The sequence below is a fragment of the Podarcis pityusensis genome (genome assembly GCF_964106645.2).
Source record: "Podarcis pityusensis genome assembly, chromosome: 6".
Classification (NCBI taxonomy): domain Eukaryota; kingdom Metazoa; phylum Chordata; class Lepidosauria; order Squamata; family Lacertidae; genus Podarcis; species Podarcis pityusensis.
Window position 1 is genome coordinate 31,226,658 of NC_138030.1, and position 14,839 is coordinate 31,241,496.

The following is a 14,839-nucleotide window of genomic DNA, read 5'->3' on the forward strand; positions in this document are numbered from 1 at the left end:
AAGACAGTTCGATTTAATGAAATCCAAAACAAATGTCTCACCTGAAGCCTGCAAAACAAAACTTCATTGATTTGAGCCAATACATCCTGTAAGGCAGAAAGAAGCTTTGGTGTCCTCTGCCTCAACTATACAGCCAGCCCACCTAATTTGCACATTGTTGAGTATATTTTAGAAATGTATTTTGCCATCGCGCCACTCCTTGGTGTGTGGAGTACCTCAGGGTGCGATACTCTCCCCGATGCTTTTCAACATCTTTATGCGCCCCCTCGCCCAGCTTGTTCGGAGTTTTGGGCTGGGTTGCCATCAGTATGCCGATGACACCCAACTCTATCTGTTGATGGATGGCCATCCTGACTCGGCCCCAGACACATTGACCAGATGTTTGGAAGCTGTGGCTGGATGGTTACGTGGGAGCCGGTTGAAGCTAAATCCTTCGAAGACAGAGGTCCTGTGGCTGGGACGGGGCGATATGGGATTGGGGGGACAACTCCCATCTCTTGCGGGGGCGCAATTAGTGCCAGCACCGTCCGTTAAGAGTTTGGGTGTAATCTTCGACACCTCCCTTTCCATGGAGGCGCAGATTGCAGCTATAACAAAGGCGGCATTTTTCCATCTCCGCCAAGCTAAGCAGTTGGCTCCTTACCTCTCTCGCCCTGACCTAGCCACTGTGATCCATGCGACGGTCACCTCCAGACTGGATTATTGTAACTCGCTCTACGTGGGGCTGCCCTTGAGACTGACCCAGAAACTCCAGCGGGTGCAGAATGCTGCAGCGAGACTCCTTACGGGGTCTTCGCTGCGAGACCACATTCATCCGGTGCTATACCAGCTGCACTGGCTCCCGGTGGAGTACAGGATCAGGTTTAAGGTGCTGGTTTTAACCTTTAAAGCCCTATACGGCCTAGGACCCTCGTACCTACGGGACCGCCTCTCCTGGTATGCCCCACAGAGAAACTTACGGTCTTCGAATAAAAACATCTTGAAGGTCCCAGGCCACAGAGAAGTTAGGCTGGCCTCAACTAGAGCCAGGGCTTTTTCGGCTGTGGCTCCGATCTGGTGGAACACTCTGTCACAAGAGACCAGGGCCCTGCGGGACTTGACATCTTTCCGCAGGGCCTGCAAGACAGAGCTGTTCCACCAGGCCTTTGGCCAGGGTACAGCCTGACTCCCTCCCTCGGCAATCTTCGCGGAGCTCTGGCCCAATAGTTGCCAGTGGCTTGAATTAATTAATTTTATAACGAATGATTTTAGACTGTTGTTTATGCTGTACTTTTGTACTGTTTTATTGTTGTTAGCCGCCCTGAGCCCGGCTTCGGCTGGGGAGGGCGGGATATAAATAAAATTTATTATTATTATTATTTAATTTGAAAGCTGCATAATCCTGCTCTGCTGTTAACTTAATACATAAAAATACACAAGTTGTCTTAATTTATGTCATTAGGTCTAATAAGGCAGATTTTTTTTTAAATTAATGCACAATGGTGTCACAACACTGACTTGCATCCATTTCAGAGGATTTACTACATGACAGCCCAGGGTGACCACATATCTATTTATTTGTAACCATTTCCATTATCGCCTACACTGCAGAATACAGGATAAACCAATTAGTATGTCAATATAGATGGATCACCTCTCAGGGAAAGCTTAGGAGAACAGGTATCTGTTAAGCAGGCACCTAAATGCTATATTGTAGGTCTCTGCCTGGTGTTCATTGCAAGCACATTTTGAAGGGCAGGTATCATCACACTAAAAGGTCTGGTCTTAATGGACAAAACACAAAATTCATGCAGCACTACAATAAGTGCCTCAAGCACCTGAAAATACTTGAGGTCTTGTGCATCATATCTGCATACTGGTAGGATTCACACATGACAATGCCCTTGTTTTTTTCAAGGCAGAGGTGCTTTATTGTTATGGGTTTTTCTTTTTCCTTTGGTTCTCGTTTTGCATTCTTGAAAATATATAAAGGCAGTAAAAAGGGGTGGGGGTGGGCAGAGGTATCAGCCAGCCAGTTTTTAGATTCCAGATGTATTAAAATGACAAAAACAAAATCCTGAGTCATTAAGCCACAGCAAAGGCTATTAGGCAGAAACAACATCTGTTCACCAGTTAGCTACACAAATAATTTTTGGGGCTTCCAGGATAAGGTATCATCAATTTTAGGGCTAGCTGTTGGTTCCATGTACATATCATTGAAAGGCAGTGTTCTCCTATATTGCTAATCAAGGAGGATTGTTCTTTGAGTATGCTTTCAAAACTAAAATCCTATCTTATTTGTCTCTGCTAATTATCTAGGATCTCAATTGCTAAACACTCCAAACTAAGATCACAGATATCTTTGATCACAAAAGCCCAATTTTTCAATCCAAAAAGTTATGACATATTGATCTCAATTTACCACAAATCCAGCTCAACAACAATTTCAACATGCCTTCTTCTCTCAGGGCTTGGGTAAGCTTCCTCTAACCATACAAGAGGAGGAACCAATACATCTTTGTCTTTTATGCACCTATTAGGTCACTGTGGTCTGTGAGAGGGATTATTCTGCAAGTTCCAAAGCTATCAGACGCCTGCTCCACAGTAATTCTGAACAGGGGCAGCCACACTGAAAGCCCTGCTCTGTGTTACAGTATTCTTGACAAGATACAGCAAGTGCCCCCTGGCTACACTTTCTGGAAACAATTGAGGCCATTTTTGTTCCAGCTACATGAATGGGTTTCTGCCATGGCTGTCTATTCTGTATTGGGATATATGTTATTTGTGTGTTTATTTTTAATTGTTTTTAAGGTGCTTTTATTTCACATCACATTGAGAACTGTGTGTAAGTGGTTATTAAAATATAAATAAATAAAAACACATCAATGGTAGGCAACCTTATTCCTCAGAGAAAGAAGCTGGACCCTTCATATTTTTTTCAAGGTGTGTTTATTAAAAGCAAGAAGTATTAGAATTCTTTCACACCAACATTTTACCAAATCACCAAATTACCAAGCCAAATTATCATGTTTTTGGAACTCATTTTTTAATTGAGTTGTTATCATCATTTTGTAGAATTTCCCCATCTTTTTTTCTGCAGAAAACCTGACTTGGGATTGTATCGAACAACACTGCAGTTCTACCTGTGGAACAGAAGTTATTCTTCCTCTCCTGTTCCTTCCAGCCCCCATGTACACCCTCCAAAGGGCTGGGGAGCCTGCAGAGCAGATTTGGAGAGGTGCATGGGGGGGGGGGAAGGAAATGTTAAGCCCCTTTATGCTAGTGGGACCCCACACGCACAGCACCATAAACCTGCTAAGTGCCCCAGAAAAAATGGGATATCCCATTTTTTCATGCAAGATTGCAGCAACCCTTTTGAGTGCCATACCCTTGCCCTTGCCTTTTGGGGGGTGGCGAGAGCAAGGCATGGGTCATGTGACTCACCCAGAAGATCATCTCAGAAGACGTATGTCTTGGGTCTGAAAAAGTCGGGTGGTACGGATACAGCCCTTAGCTGTAATATGTGCTGTGCTTTATCGAGCAAGTGAGGCTATCCCCATGCATCTATACTAGGAGATGGAGAACCTGCAGCCATAAAAAATATTGTTGGACTCCAACTGCCCTCAGTTTCAGCACACATGGCCAGTGGTGAGGGGTGATGGGAGTTGTAGTCTAGCAGTATCCAAAGGGCCATAGGTCCCCCATTCTTGGTACACCCGGTGCATGCCATTTTTGTGAGTGTGATGATGATGATGATTTTAAAAATCTGTCTTATTTGCACTAAAATGCACTTTTGCTTGTTTGTTTTAATTATTAAAACAATTGTTGGTGTTTTAGCACCAACTAAAAAGGCATGACTTTCCTGGTAAGTGCCATTTTACTGGGCTACTTCCCCCACCACTACGAGTTTCCCTTTTAATTTCAGCTTTAAAATTTTAGCATCTCTCTTCACTTTTTTTTTGTGTGTGTGTGATAATCAAACAAGAGAGCAAAAATAAAAAGCACTTAAAGCAATTATTGGGCAGAGCTAGGCGACAAGGGGAGACAAGAGAAAGCAGGCTGAAATCACTTAGTGATGACAAGGGAATTGTATAGCTGCACCCTCCCAGGCAGAAAATCAACCCACAAAGGTAATGGTAGGCATAAATGGCAGTGTTGCAGGCTGGCCTTGCCTTCAAGGCAGTTGGCATTCAACACAGATGGATCCCACATATTCTCTCCCCTTGTTACTCTCCTGTAGCTGTACATTTTGGAGAACTAAGAATTATGCCAATTATTTCAGAATGCAAAAGATTAATTTTACCTGCACTCGCTTTTGACCTTAAGACAGGTCTCAGAAGTCTTTCAGCTTTCTTAGGATGTTTAAAAAATTGCCTCTGTATACTAGGCACATCATTACTTTCTCAAACTCTAGCAGAACGACTGCAGGAAGACAATTTCCAAAACTATAACACATTTATGTTAGAGGACTATTATGGGTGGCACCAAACCCATTGGCAGACCAACTCTGTGTTACAAAGATGTCTGGAAACGTGATTTGAAGGCTGGCAGCATCAACAACCGCAGTGCCTGGAGACAGGCAGTCAGGTCGTGCATCCATCGCAGTGAACAGAGGAGGAATGCTCACTGGGAGGAGTGCAGAGAAGAAACATCATGGTGCATCTGCAGTATCATAACCAGATACCTTCATCTGCCCCAACTGCAACAAAACATGTCTCTCCTGTATCGGTCTCTACAGCCACAGCAGGTGCTGTAAATTTCTAACAGTGATTTCACCGCCAAAGGCGCACTCCGCCCCATCTACCAATACAGACAGATGCCAACAACAGCATATTAAGGGTGATTAGACACACTGCAAAAGAAAGCTTGAAGGTGAGAATATGTTTTGTTTTTTTCCCAGTCTTCAGGTGACCATAAACTATATAAAAAAGAATAGCCATATAAAACGGGATAAAATGAGTTTTTTGACAGGATTGACAGCTTCCCCTTCAGAATCAGTAAAGTGGCATTCAAAACCCCACAGCGCATTAACATTTCTTACAGTGTTCCCTGAACCTTAGGAAAATGACCAATTTAGTACTTTGATTCCTGCAGTGGCAGAGCTAAGGCAGAAACCCGTGTTTCTATATTTTCACCCAAGCATCTGAAACTCCCCCCCCCCGGGTTACAATAATTCTTTTGGACTTAATAATAAAAACCCATTTATGAGTTTTGAGGTCCTAATTATAGGACCAAGGTATTTTAATATGCACAAAGCATTTCCCCCCTCTTCTATATACTTTTAATCTGATTAACTTTTCAGGAAACAGAGAACTTAAAACATTCAGGTGCATGAGTTCATATAAATGATACTGCCAGAAATGTATAGGGAAATGTACTCAAACAAAACGTTAACGGAAGGGGGGGGGGACTGAGAATCCTAATGCCTGCCTGAAACAGTTCACTGGATTTTTCACATTAAAACTATAGGCGGAACAAATATTCTAGAAAACTCATCTCTGTTCTGGGAAATTGAAACAGTTGGCATTTTATGTACCACCCTGGAAGACAGTGGTCAGAAAGCCTATTGCTGTCATCGGAAAAATGTTTCTTACTTTGTTTCAATTTTTTCTAGCTTCAGCTATGAAACACTATTTAATTCCTTAGTCGGCTATATTAAATAATTTAATATGTAAGAATCTGAATGCAGTGAACAGAACTAACTTTTCCTGTTGCATAGATGAAAAGGGGTAAACCAGCTAACACTGGCCTGATTCACATGGATTATTAAGTCATTTTTTAGTGTTCTGTGTGAACATTGCCCAGTGGCTCAACTATGGCGCGTTTGTAGCCAACAAATCACAATCTGATGCCATGGCTTGTTGTTGGCTTATGAATATTGATTTGTTTTAACTATGACTTGATATTATGTGGAAAACTAGCACCCTTCCTTAACCATGGGATGTTTGGCTGCCTAACCTCAGAGCTCATCAAGCTACAAAGGTTCAAGTAGCTGGAAAACAAACCAAGCTTCGAATAAATAAGCCATGGTTTGTTGATTGTCTGTGGGACAACTGGTAGCTACAGTAACTCATGGTTTCCTATTCAAGCCATAGCTTAGTGTTGCATGTGAAGCAGATCAGCCAAGGGGGGCAGGGAGGGGCAACTGCCCCCCATCAATAAAATTCAATAAAAATACATAGCAGACTGAGGTTCTGCACCCCCCCCCCACTGCTAACAAAAGGCCTGTCCCCCCCCAACAAAAATCCTGGCTATGCCCATACTTGGATCTATCTTTAACTTATTGCCCCCCAAATGCCTAATGTTTTCAATAATCAGTCACTGATACAGCAGACAGGAATTCAATATCAAAATTATAACAGATTATGGCAAGGTGAAAGAACATGGACTACATAATAAGAATGTGTTTAGTGGAGGTCTTTGGTTAACTGCCAAAAACTGGTAAACTGATGTATCCAATTTAGATTGATATTAGACAAACTATGATAGACGTTAGCATACATTACAGCCTAATTGATCATGCTATTCATACACACACGTATGCTATGTACAAACATTTCCCTAAAAAAAAAAAAGTAACACAGGACGGTATCCAATGAATTAGTTATGTTAGAGCAAGGATTTCGGGTTGTATAACAGAACTTCTCCACCCTCTCCTCCCCCTACACCCCTAAACCTATTCTGTGTCACCCCCCCCCCCCCCGGAGAAGATTTGTGGTGTGTAAGAGAGGGAAAGAGAGGAAGGGGAGCTCCACTGCACAAACACAAATCCTTGTGCTAATGCAACTTATTTTGTTAGATGCTGCCCATAATTTTGGAAACATTAAACAGAACTTGCTGTGGAGGAAAGGTATTTAATAACACTTTTAGTAGCTTCTCCAAAACTACTAAACTTAAAGCTACTTCAAAGTCAAAGAAAACCAAACTTAAAGATGAAAATTATTTTTATGAAGAAATCAAGTCAATAGAGTAGAGGACAATGTTTAAAGCTTCTCAAGATACATTAAGAACAGAAATTAATAACTGAACCGAAAAGGAGAGAGCAGTAACCACACAACTCAACATTACTGTGATTATGGAGAAAGTTACAGTTACAGTATTTATTTACCCCTTTAAAATAGAAGCTGAGACATGGACTCCTAATGACCCAACAGAATATTTTAACATGATCATCTCTTCACTCTACAGTTAGTGTTAGAAACTGCATGATATTGAATCTTATGGTTAGATTAAAATAGCTGTGATCCAAAGAACCACATAGCTGGCTCCATACACCTGAGGAGGGCTGTGCTAAACACTCCTTCCAACATTTTGTATTCCCCATAAGGATTGCCTCAGTTGACCAGTAGCTTGAAGCAGGACAGCCATAACTGCTCTGCAACAATTTCAGTTTCATGGAGATTTAAATAATTTATATTCTCTAGCATTATATTTTAATTATGAGCAGACAAACTGATACCTGAAGGAAAGCTTCTATGAGTTCTACAATGCATGCCTCAAATGACTAACAGCCCAATCTCAACACTTGCTGCATCAGCAAACAATTCCTTCAGATGGAATATATTGACTGCTGTTTCAACATGTCACAAAAAGGATCTGGGCAGATAAAAAAAATCATTATCACCTAAACTGACTTTGGTTCACATCCGTGTTTGGATTTTGGGAAGAACTATGGTGTAATTTCTGTTGGATGAAATCTTTCTGCTATTGTCACTCAAGACAAACTCAAGAGTTTGTGTAAGGGGAGAAATATTTTAGTTTCAAAGGACTACCAACCACCAACAAATGTCTAGCAATGTAAACTGAACTTTAGAATAAATATTCAGAGATTTGAATTAAGGCTTAAAGCAAACAGGCAATTGCCCTAAAAATGGCAATATATATATACCTTTTAGGCCTGTTTCAACAATTCACATAAGCACCTAGTAGAAATATCATTTATGGAAATAGCAGGATTTACTGTATACAAATGGGTCTTACTCAAAAATGCCAGAAAGCTAGTTTGCAACTACTCATTTCTAACCTAGGATTACATCCTCTGCAAGGAGACAGAGCAGCTTCAAGCCTAATGATAGAACCACCCCATGCTAGTTAATGTCACCCTACACAGCAGCTGCACCTTGTGTTCATTGATCTGATGCTGAAGTCCACAAAGTACTTAGCACTTCAGTACTTAGCAAGTGAATATAAAGTAAAGCACCAAGGACTTCATGCATCTGTAGACTAACTGTCAAACCCAAGGAGGATGGGAGCTATACATTTACTTGAAATTGCATGCCTAATGGTACCTGTAGCATATTTGCTCCTCATTTCTATTGCTTATGAATTGCTTATGAGGATGGCTTTTCTCTATACTTTTCATACACGGCTATGCTGCCTCCACAATACAAAACAACAACAACCAATATGAACCTGTGCCAGGTAGTGTGTACAACCTCGCCCATTAACAATATAATTCAGGGCTCGAGACCCAACTATTCATTCAAATATTTCTATATTCAAATAGATTTCTCGTAAATGCTTCTATAAAACTCGAGCAAATTATGTCATATTCTTTTCTATCATTTGAATGAACTTGAGAATGGTAGCTACTCCTAGTTCAAATGGCTTGAGAACTACAGTAATGGTTCAAACTTCATGAAATATGGCCCCCAGGAGGACATATCTAGTTTAAAAAATGCTTGGGTAAATACTGTTAATGACTCTATGGTTTCAATTCATTTTATGCTTCTTTACATCTATGTTTCTAGCTTTCATTTCCCTCCTCTACTCTTCCCCTGCTCCATATCATAAATCCAGATAGCATAGTTTTACAAATATTTATTGATTGCATAGCATGTAATTAATCTATTGATCATTCACATTGTCAATTAAACTTGGCTCCATTAGCCTATGTTTGCAACTAAGGCTGTAATCCATCTGTCCCCTTCTGCTTGTCAGTGGGAGATGGAAAGCACAGCTCACTCCATCAGCTCTGCTGTGACAGACCAGCTCCATCAGGCCTCCTCTCCCTCAACTTTCACCTTGAAGCAGCCATTTCATCAGACTGCCTCTGTGAGAAAGATAGGAAGCAGGGCTCATTCCACCAGTTTGCCATCAGGCACCTCCTACCTCTGAATTGTACCAGAAGCTGGTAATTATAAGAAGAGCTGTTTAAGAATTGGGGCCTGAGTTTGATTTTGTGTTCAGGAAGGGACTACACACACACACACACACACACACACACATATATTGTATGGGAGCCTTTTTGGCTAAAGAGCAGGGTACAAACACTCCAAATAAATATATAAATCCTAACCACGGCTACTCAGAAGTCAGTCCCATTTAATTCAATGGGGTTTACTCACAGTTAAATGGGGTTGGAATTACAGTATAAGACTGCAATCCTATACCCACTTACCTTGGGGCACATCCAACTGAACTTGGATGGGAATTACTTCTGAGCAGATATGCATATATTTCACTGTAAAGGAGGATCTCTCTGCAACTGCAACCCTGCATCCAGTTACTCAGGTACAGAACTCATTAAATTAAAGGAAACGTAACCATGCATAATTAAGGGCAGGAATGCATCCACAGCTATCACACAGCAGCACTACCACTGGGGGTGCACATATGCCATGGTAGTTTCTCTGCTCATAGAATCCTATCCAGAGAACGTTAGGCTACAGTCCTACACACACTTACATGGGAGTAAATCCTATTGAACTGAATGGAATTCCTTCTAAGGAAACATCTTTAAGAATGCACTATTTGTTTCACTTAACATTAGCTGTGATGTGATCCACTTGTCCCATTGATTTCAAATGGCCAAAATGTAACTTTCTCCAAATTGGGGCCACAGAACTGTAGCATATTAAATGTAATTAGCACAAGCCCCTTCATTACAGGAACATTCACCTGCACATACACACCCAACTCTACAGATCAGTCTTTCTCAGCCTTGGGTCCCCAGATGTTGGACTACAACACCCATTATCCCTAGCTAGCAGGACCAGTGGCCAGGGATGATGGAACTAATGGAACTTATTTCAGCTACTTGAGGCATGCCCAAATGCTTGGCTGCATCCATAATGATACAACATCCCCACCCCATCTCCCAAACTACTTTAGAAAGTTTCCTCAGTCTATGGATGTGTAAACCTGCCAATTCCACTTTCTTCCAGTCTTAAATTCAGTTATCCATATCCGCACAGCAGCTTGAGATTTATTTATTTTTAAAAGTTCATGAAAATTTGGCCTTTTTGTACAAATTTATTCTAATACAGTATACACTCTTGTATGTAAAAAAGGTAAAGGAACCCCTGACCATAAAGTCCAGTCATGACCGACTCTGGGGTTGCGGCGCTCATCTTGCTTTATTGACCAAGGGAGCCGGCATACAGCTTCCGGGTAATATTGCCTAAAATATACCTTTTTTGCCAAACAAATTTCCCTAATGCATTTTGTATATTATTTTCAAGAATATATATATCTGAATGCACATTTTACTAGAGTATATGCATTTCTGTACATAGTACTTGTCTGAAGGACAGCACTGCAAGATCTGAGAAAGTGCTTATTTCGAAGAATGGTTGTTCATGTATTGCTGCAGAAAACGTGGATTAGGCAGATTTGCTCTTAAATGCAAACAATAAAAATTTCTTCCCCAGTCCTAACTCAGGGTCAATAGTGGTTTAGCATGTGATGTGAGGGGCTGCTGCTGCTGTTAGAGCAATGTCAGCTACAAGATCCTTGGGGCATCTCACCAGCAGCCATTGGTCAGTAGCAGTCAATGTTAAGAAACAGACCAGCAGTTCCCATGTATCAGAAGTTTTATGCACAGGTTTGCTAGCCTGTCACTGCTCTGTGAAGGTTCTACAGTTGCAGTTAACTGGACTGTCCTTATCTCCTACCCACCTCATTAATTTAACCCTTCCAAATCGGTATATTCAAGACCGAGTAGGTAATAACACTCAGCTATATTGACAAACAAAACTGCACACCTCATTTAACTGGCCAACCTCATCCTAAACGCTAAAATGTGCATTATCAACCATGCATATCTTCGTCCTTAAAAGTTGTGCCTGGTTGCATTTTCACACCATGTTTTTCTATTATTCCTATTATTGATGGAAGGCATTAACACTGAGACATGTACCAAACAATACCATAAAAAGCTAGCAAAAGGAAGAGGGGACAGGAATATAATTACAGACCCAAAATCAACAGCACCGTTAACGTTTAAGCCAGCGCCGTACTTCTCCCTCTGTGCCTGCGCTGCTGGCCACAAAAGCGGTGCATGCTGCTCAATAACATGTATGCACGTTCCTATATACTGGCAGATCTTTCCCATGATCGCACCATTAGGGACGTAAAAGAAAGAACATTTTCGAGTCGTCCGTCCCCCCCCCCCCCCACGGGAGAAGCTGGCTCACATGTTTCATGTGCCCGTTTCCATTAGACCAGGGCACCCCGATTCACCTTTTCCTCCCTCGCGCATCCTAGCCACCGTCCTCCATGGCATCATGGCATTGCCCCTGACCCCCACAATCGCCGCCGCCGCCCCTTATTCCCTGCAGGCGGAAGAGAGCAGCTCAGGCCCCTTCCCCTGAGGACCCCACGCCAGACCTCCGAGGCAGCGGCACCCAAACATATCTCCCCCCATCAGCAGCCTTCCTGGAGATGCCCACTCCTTCCTCTGAGGGAAGGGAAGGGAAACAGCCAACAGCACCCCCCAGGCGCCGGGAGGAGCCCCTCGACCCGCGTCCACCTTCATTTAATTGGAGACAACGCCGCTGTGCCAGGAGGAGAGCGAGGAAGGGGGGCACCCCAGCAGCCCCTCCCTGTCTCTGCCAGCCTTGCCAGCCTGGGAAGGCGAACTGGTCCGGCTCCACCTCGCCTCCACCTGCCCTCCCCTTCAGCCGGGGGGCGACCCAGCAGGCCGCCTCCCCCAGGTTGCCGTGCTCGGGGGCTGGGAGCGGGGGCGACGCCCGGGGATGGAGAGGAAGGAGCCCTCCGGGCGGCAGCTTCCCATTTGTCTCCCTCACGGCACCCACCCAGGCAGGCGGCTCGCCGCTCCCTGTCCCTACCGGGCCGACGCTGGTGTCCCCAGAAGCGCAGAGCAGGGGGGCGCAGAGGAGGAGGAGCAGGCGGCGGTACCCCCAGGCAGGGGCTCCACGGCATCCCCGCTGCCTCCGCTCCATGGCGGGGCCCATCCCTGCACCTGCTCAGGCAGGGAGAGCAGGGCCTGGCCGACCGCGCATGCGCCCGGCCACAGAGGTGGGAAGGGGACGCGATGCAACTCAACCCCGCTGGTTCCTTGAGGTAATCGCGCGCGCGCGCAAACACAGGGACACACACACAGAGACGCACACGCAGACGGTGCCCACCGCCCGCCCTGGGAGCCTCCTTCCCAGGTGGCGGGAAAGAAAGGTTTCCGTTCCAGGTCTGCCTGTCTGAAGGGCGCGCCTTGGAGAAGCTCGCCAAGGGTGGGCACCATAGGTGGCAAACGCGGCGCCGCTTGAGGAGAAGGGCGGGCGGGCGAGGGTTGGTCTGAGACCGGGTTGGAAAGACGGCACTCAAAAAAAAAAAAAAAAAAAAAAAAAGAAGAAGAAGAAGGCTGAAGGGCTCCAAGATGCTCGCCAAAGCATGGGGGGAAAAGTATCAGCAATAGAACGGGCTCTAAAGTTCTTTTGGCGCGCAATGCTCACCATGCCTACTTGGAAGTCAGTCCTTTTGAATTCAGTGGCGCTTGCAACCCTAGATATCAAGTGTCTTGATTGCAGGTGGTCATCGTGTGAAAGTTCCTGATGCTGTTACCCTGGATTATTCAATCTGAAATTATCCACCACTGGCTACCCCTTTAAAGCGTCTTTGGTATTTTTTTAATTTTTTAATACATGCAGACTTTAATTACAACCCAATTCTATTAAACACAATGACTAAGTAAAATTTTATAACGGGGCTAACTTTCAAGTGTTTTTCCCCCATTATTATCCTTTTTACTCCAGTCTCGGAATCCCTTCATTTACTAGTAAATTTGCTTCAAGGTGATGCTTATCACTTCCATCTCCCTAATTATTATGACCAGTGCTTTTTTTCCCTAGAAAAAGAGGTGCAGTGCTGGTACTGAGTACCCTTGAATACCCCTTGGGGGGAAAGCACTGATTATGACCCACCCCCCACCCCCCACAGAGGTTTAAGTGTATTGAGAGGTAACCTAAGTAATTTTAAATGTGCAAACTTGTGGCTCTCATACCAAGTGAGAAAACAGGGGTAAACCAAGTTCTGAGAAATATTGTTTAGCTTTTTCATTCTAGATATGGAATGCTAAGTTAGCAGGTTAGAGATCTATGATGACTGTGACACAATGTCAAGGTCTGGTTGATGAATGCCAGACGCAGAGGAATGGTGGGAGGAACGAGCCAAGAGAAGGCTCAGAGCCCAGGGAGGAGTGATGGGACCACCACTCCAGTTTTCCAATTCTCTTAAAGGTGGCCTGGAGGACCAATTGTGTTGAAAGAGACAGAGAGAGAGACCGTCTTGATGTACGGTAAGTGCAGCCATGATTGCTTCTCTCTCAGTCAGACTCTGCTCACAAGCAGTATGACCTATTTAGCTGGTACCTGCTCTTCTTAGAAAAAGTTACACTGTTAACCTGACACACTTTGTGGTTGAAAGTTTACTGTCAGTGTCAAAAAGGCAACGTCCAAGGTGGTGGTAGAAACCTGTGGAAGCCTGCTTTTTAGGGACCTAAGCCTAGTCCTAACTGAATGCTGACCAGAGTGTTTTTCCATTTTGATACCCATGTCTAAGATGGATGCTAATTAACAAGGAGTTGAATGCTTGTTTTAAGACAATCATTTATGTATTTCTATGATAACGCGTGTATGTGACCAATAGGTATCACAATCACACTTTTTTCCCCATGTAACAATGTATTGGGACCTTAAAGGTACCGACCAGGCACTCTGAGGAGTTTTTGGGCGTTAAACCTATTGAAATAGATCTAGAAAATCAGTTTCCTCCAAGAGCACATGGATGTGGTCTGCAACCACCCACTCAAGAACCTTGCCCAAGGAGGAGAAATTGGCAACTGGCCTGTAGTTACTTAGATTTTCCAAGTCCAGGGTTTCTTGAGGAGTGGTTTTACCACTGCCTCCTTCAAGCAGGCAGGGACTACTCCCGCTCACAAGGAGGCATTCATCACCTCCCTGCCTAGCCAGCTGTGACCTCCCTGCTAGTTTTCAGCAGAATCACTCCAGAGCCAGTCACCTTGGCATGGATGACAGTCAGATCTAGTGGAAACCCCACTATTAAAAATAAGTGCTTTGCTCAAGTAATGGTTACAATTGGATAATAAGTTATCTCTCTCACAGGTTGATGGGTGGGGTTATCCGGAGGTTCAGAGTACGTTGTCAGCAGTATGCTGATGACCCTCAGCACTATTTCTCCTTACATCTGCAGGTGTGGCAGTGGAAGTTCTGGACCAGTGTCTTGTCTCTGAAATGGACTGGATGAGAGCCAATAAACAGGAACTCATTCCAGATAAGACTGAGGCACTGTTAGCGGGTGGTTCCCTAGACCAGGTGGGTGGGAGATCGTCTGCCTCTTGATGAAGTTACACTTCCTCTGAAGGAGCAGGTTCATAGCTTGGGGGTACTCCTGGATCCATTGGTGTCACTCGAGGGTCAGGTGGCCTCAGTGAGCCAGAGTGCCTTCCATCAGCTTCGGCTGGTGGCCCAGCTACACCCCTATCTGGACAGGGATAGCCTAACTACTGTTGTCTATGCTCTGGTAACCTCAAAGTTAGATAACTTCAATGCATTATACATAGGGCTGCCTCTGAAGGTGGTTCAGAAACTTCAGCCTGTGCAGA

The 14,839-nt window shown here is 44.0% G+C and overlaps 1 protein-coding gene across 2 annotated transcripts in view; it reads right to left on the minus strand.

The window, feature by feature from the left end:
* The window catches only part of MMP24 (matrix metallopeptidase 24), a 36,356-nt gene extending 24,098 nt beyond the window's left edge, over nucleotides 1-12,258 (minus strand). Inside the window, exon 1 of one of the 2 annotated variants that reach the window (XM_081010406.1) lies at nucleotides 12,018-12,258. In XM_081010406.1, coding sequence (XP_080866532.1) covers nucleotides 12,018-12,176 — 159 coding nt within the window. In that variant the 5' untranslated portion in view covers nucleotides 12,177-12,258. The remainder of the gene's footprint in view (nucleotides 1-12,017) is intronic. The other variant, XM_081010407.1, reaches the window with a different exon arrangement.
* Between the last annotated feature and the right edge of the window lie 2,581 nt (nucleotides 12,259-14,839).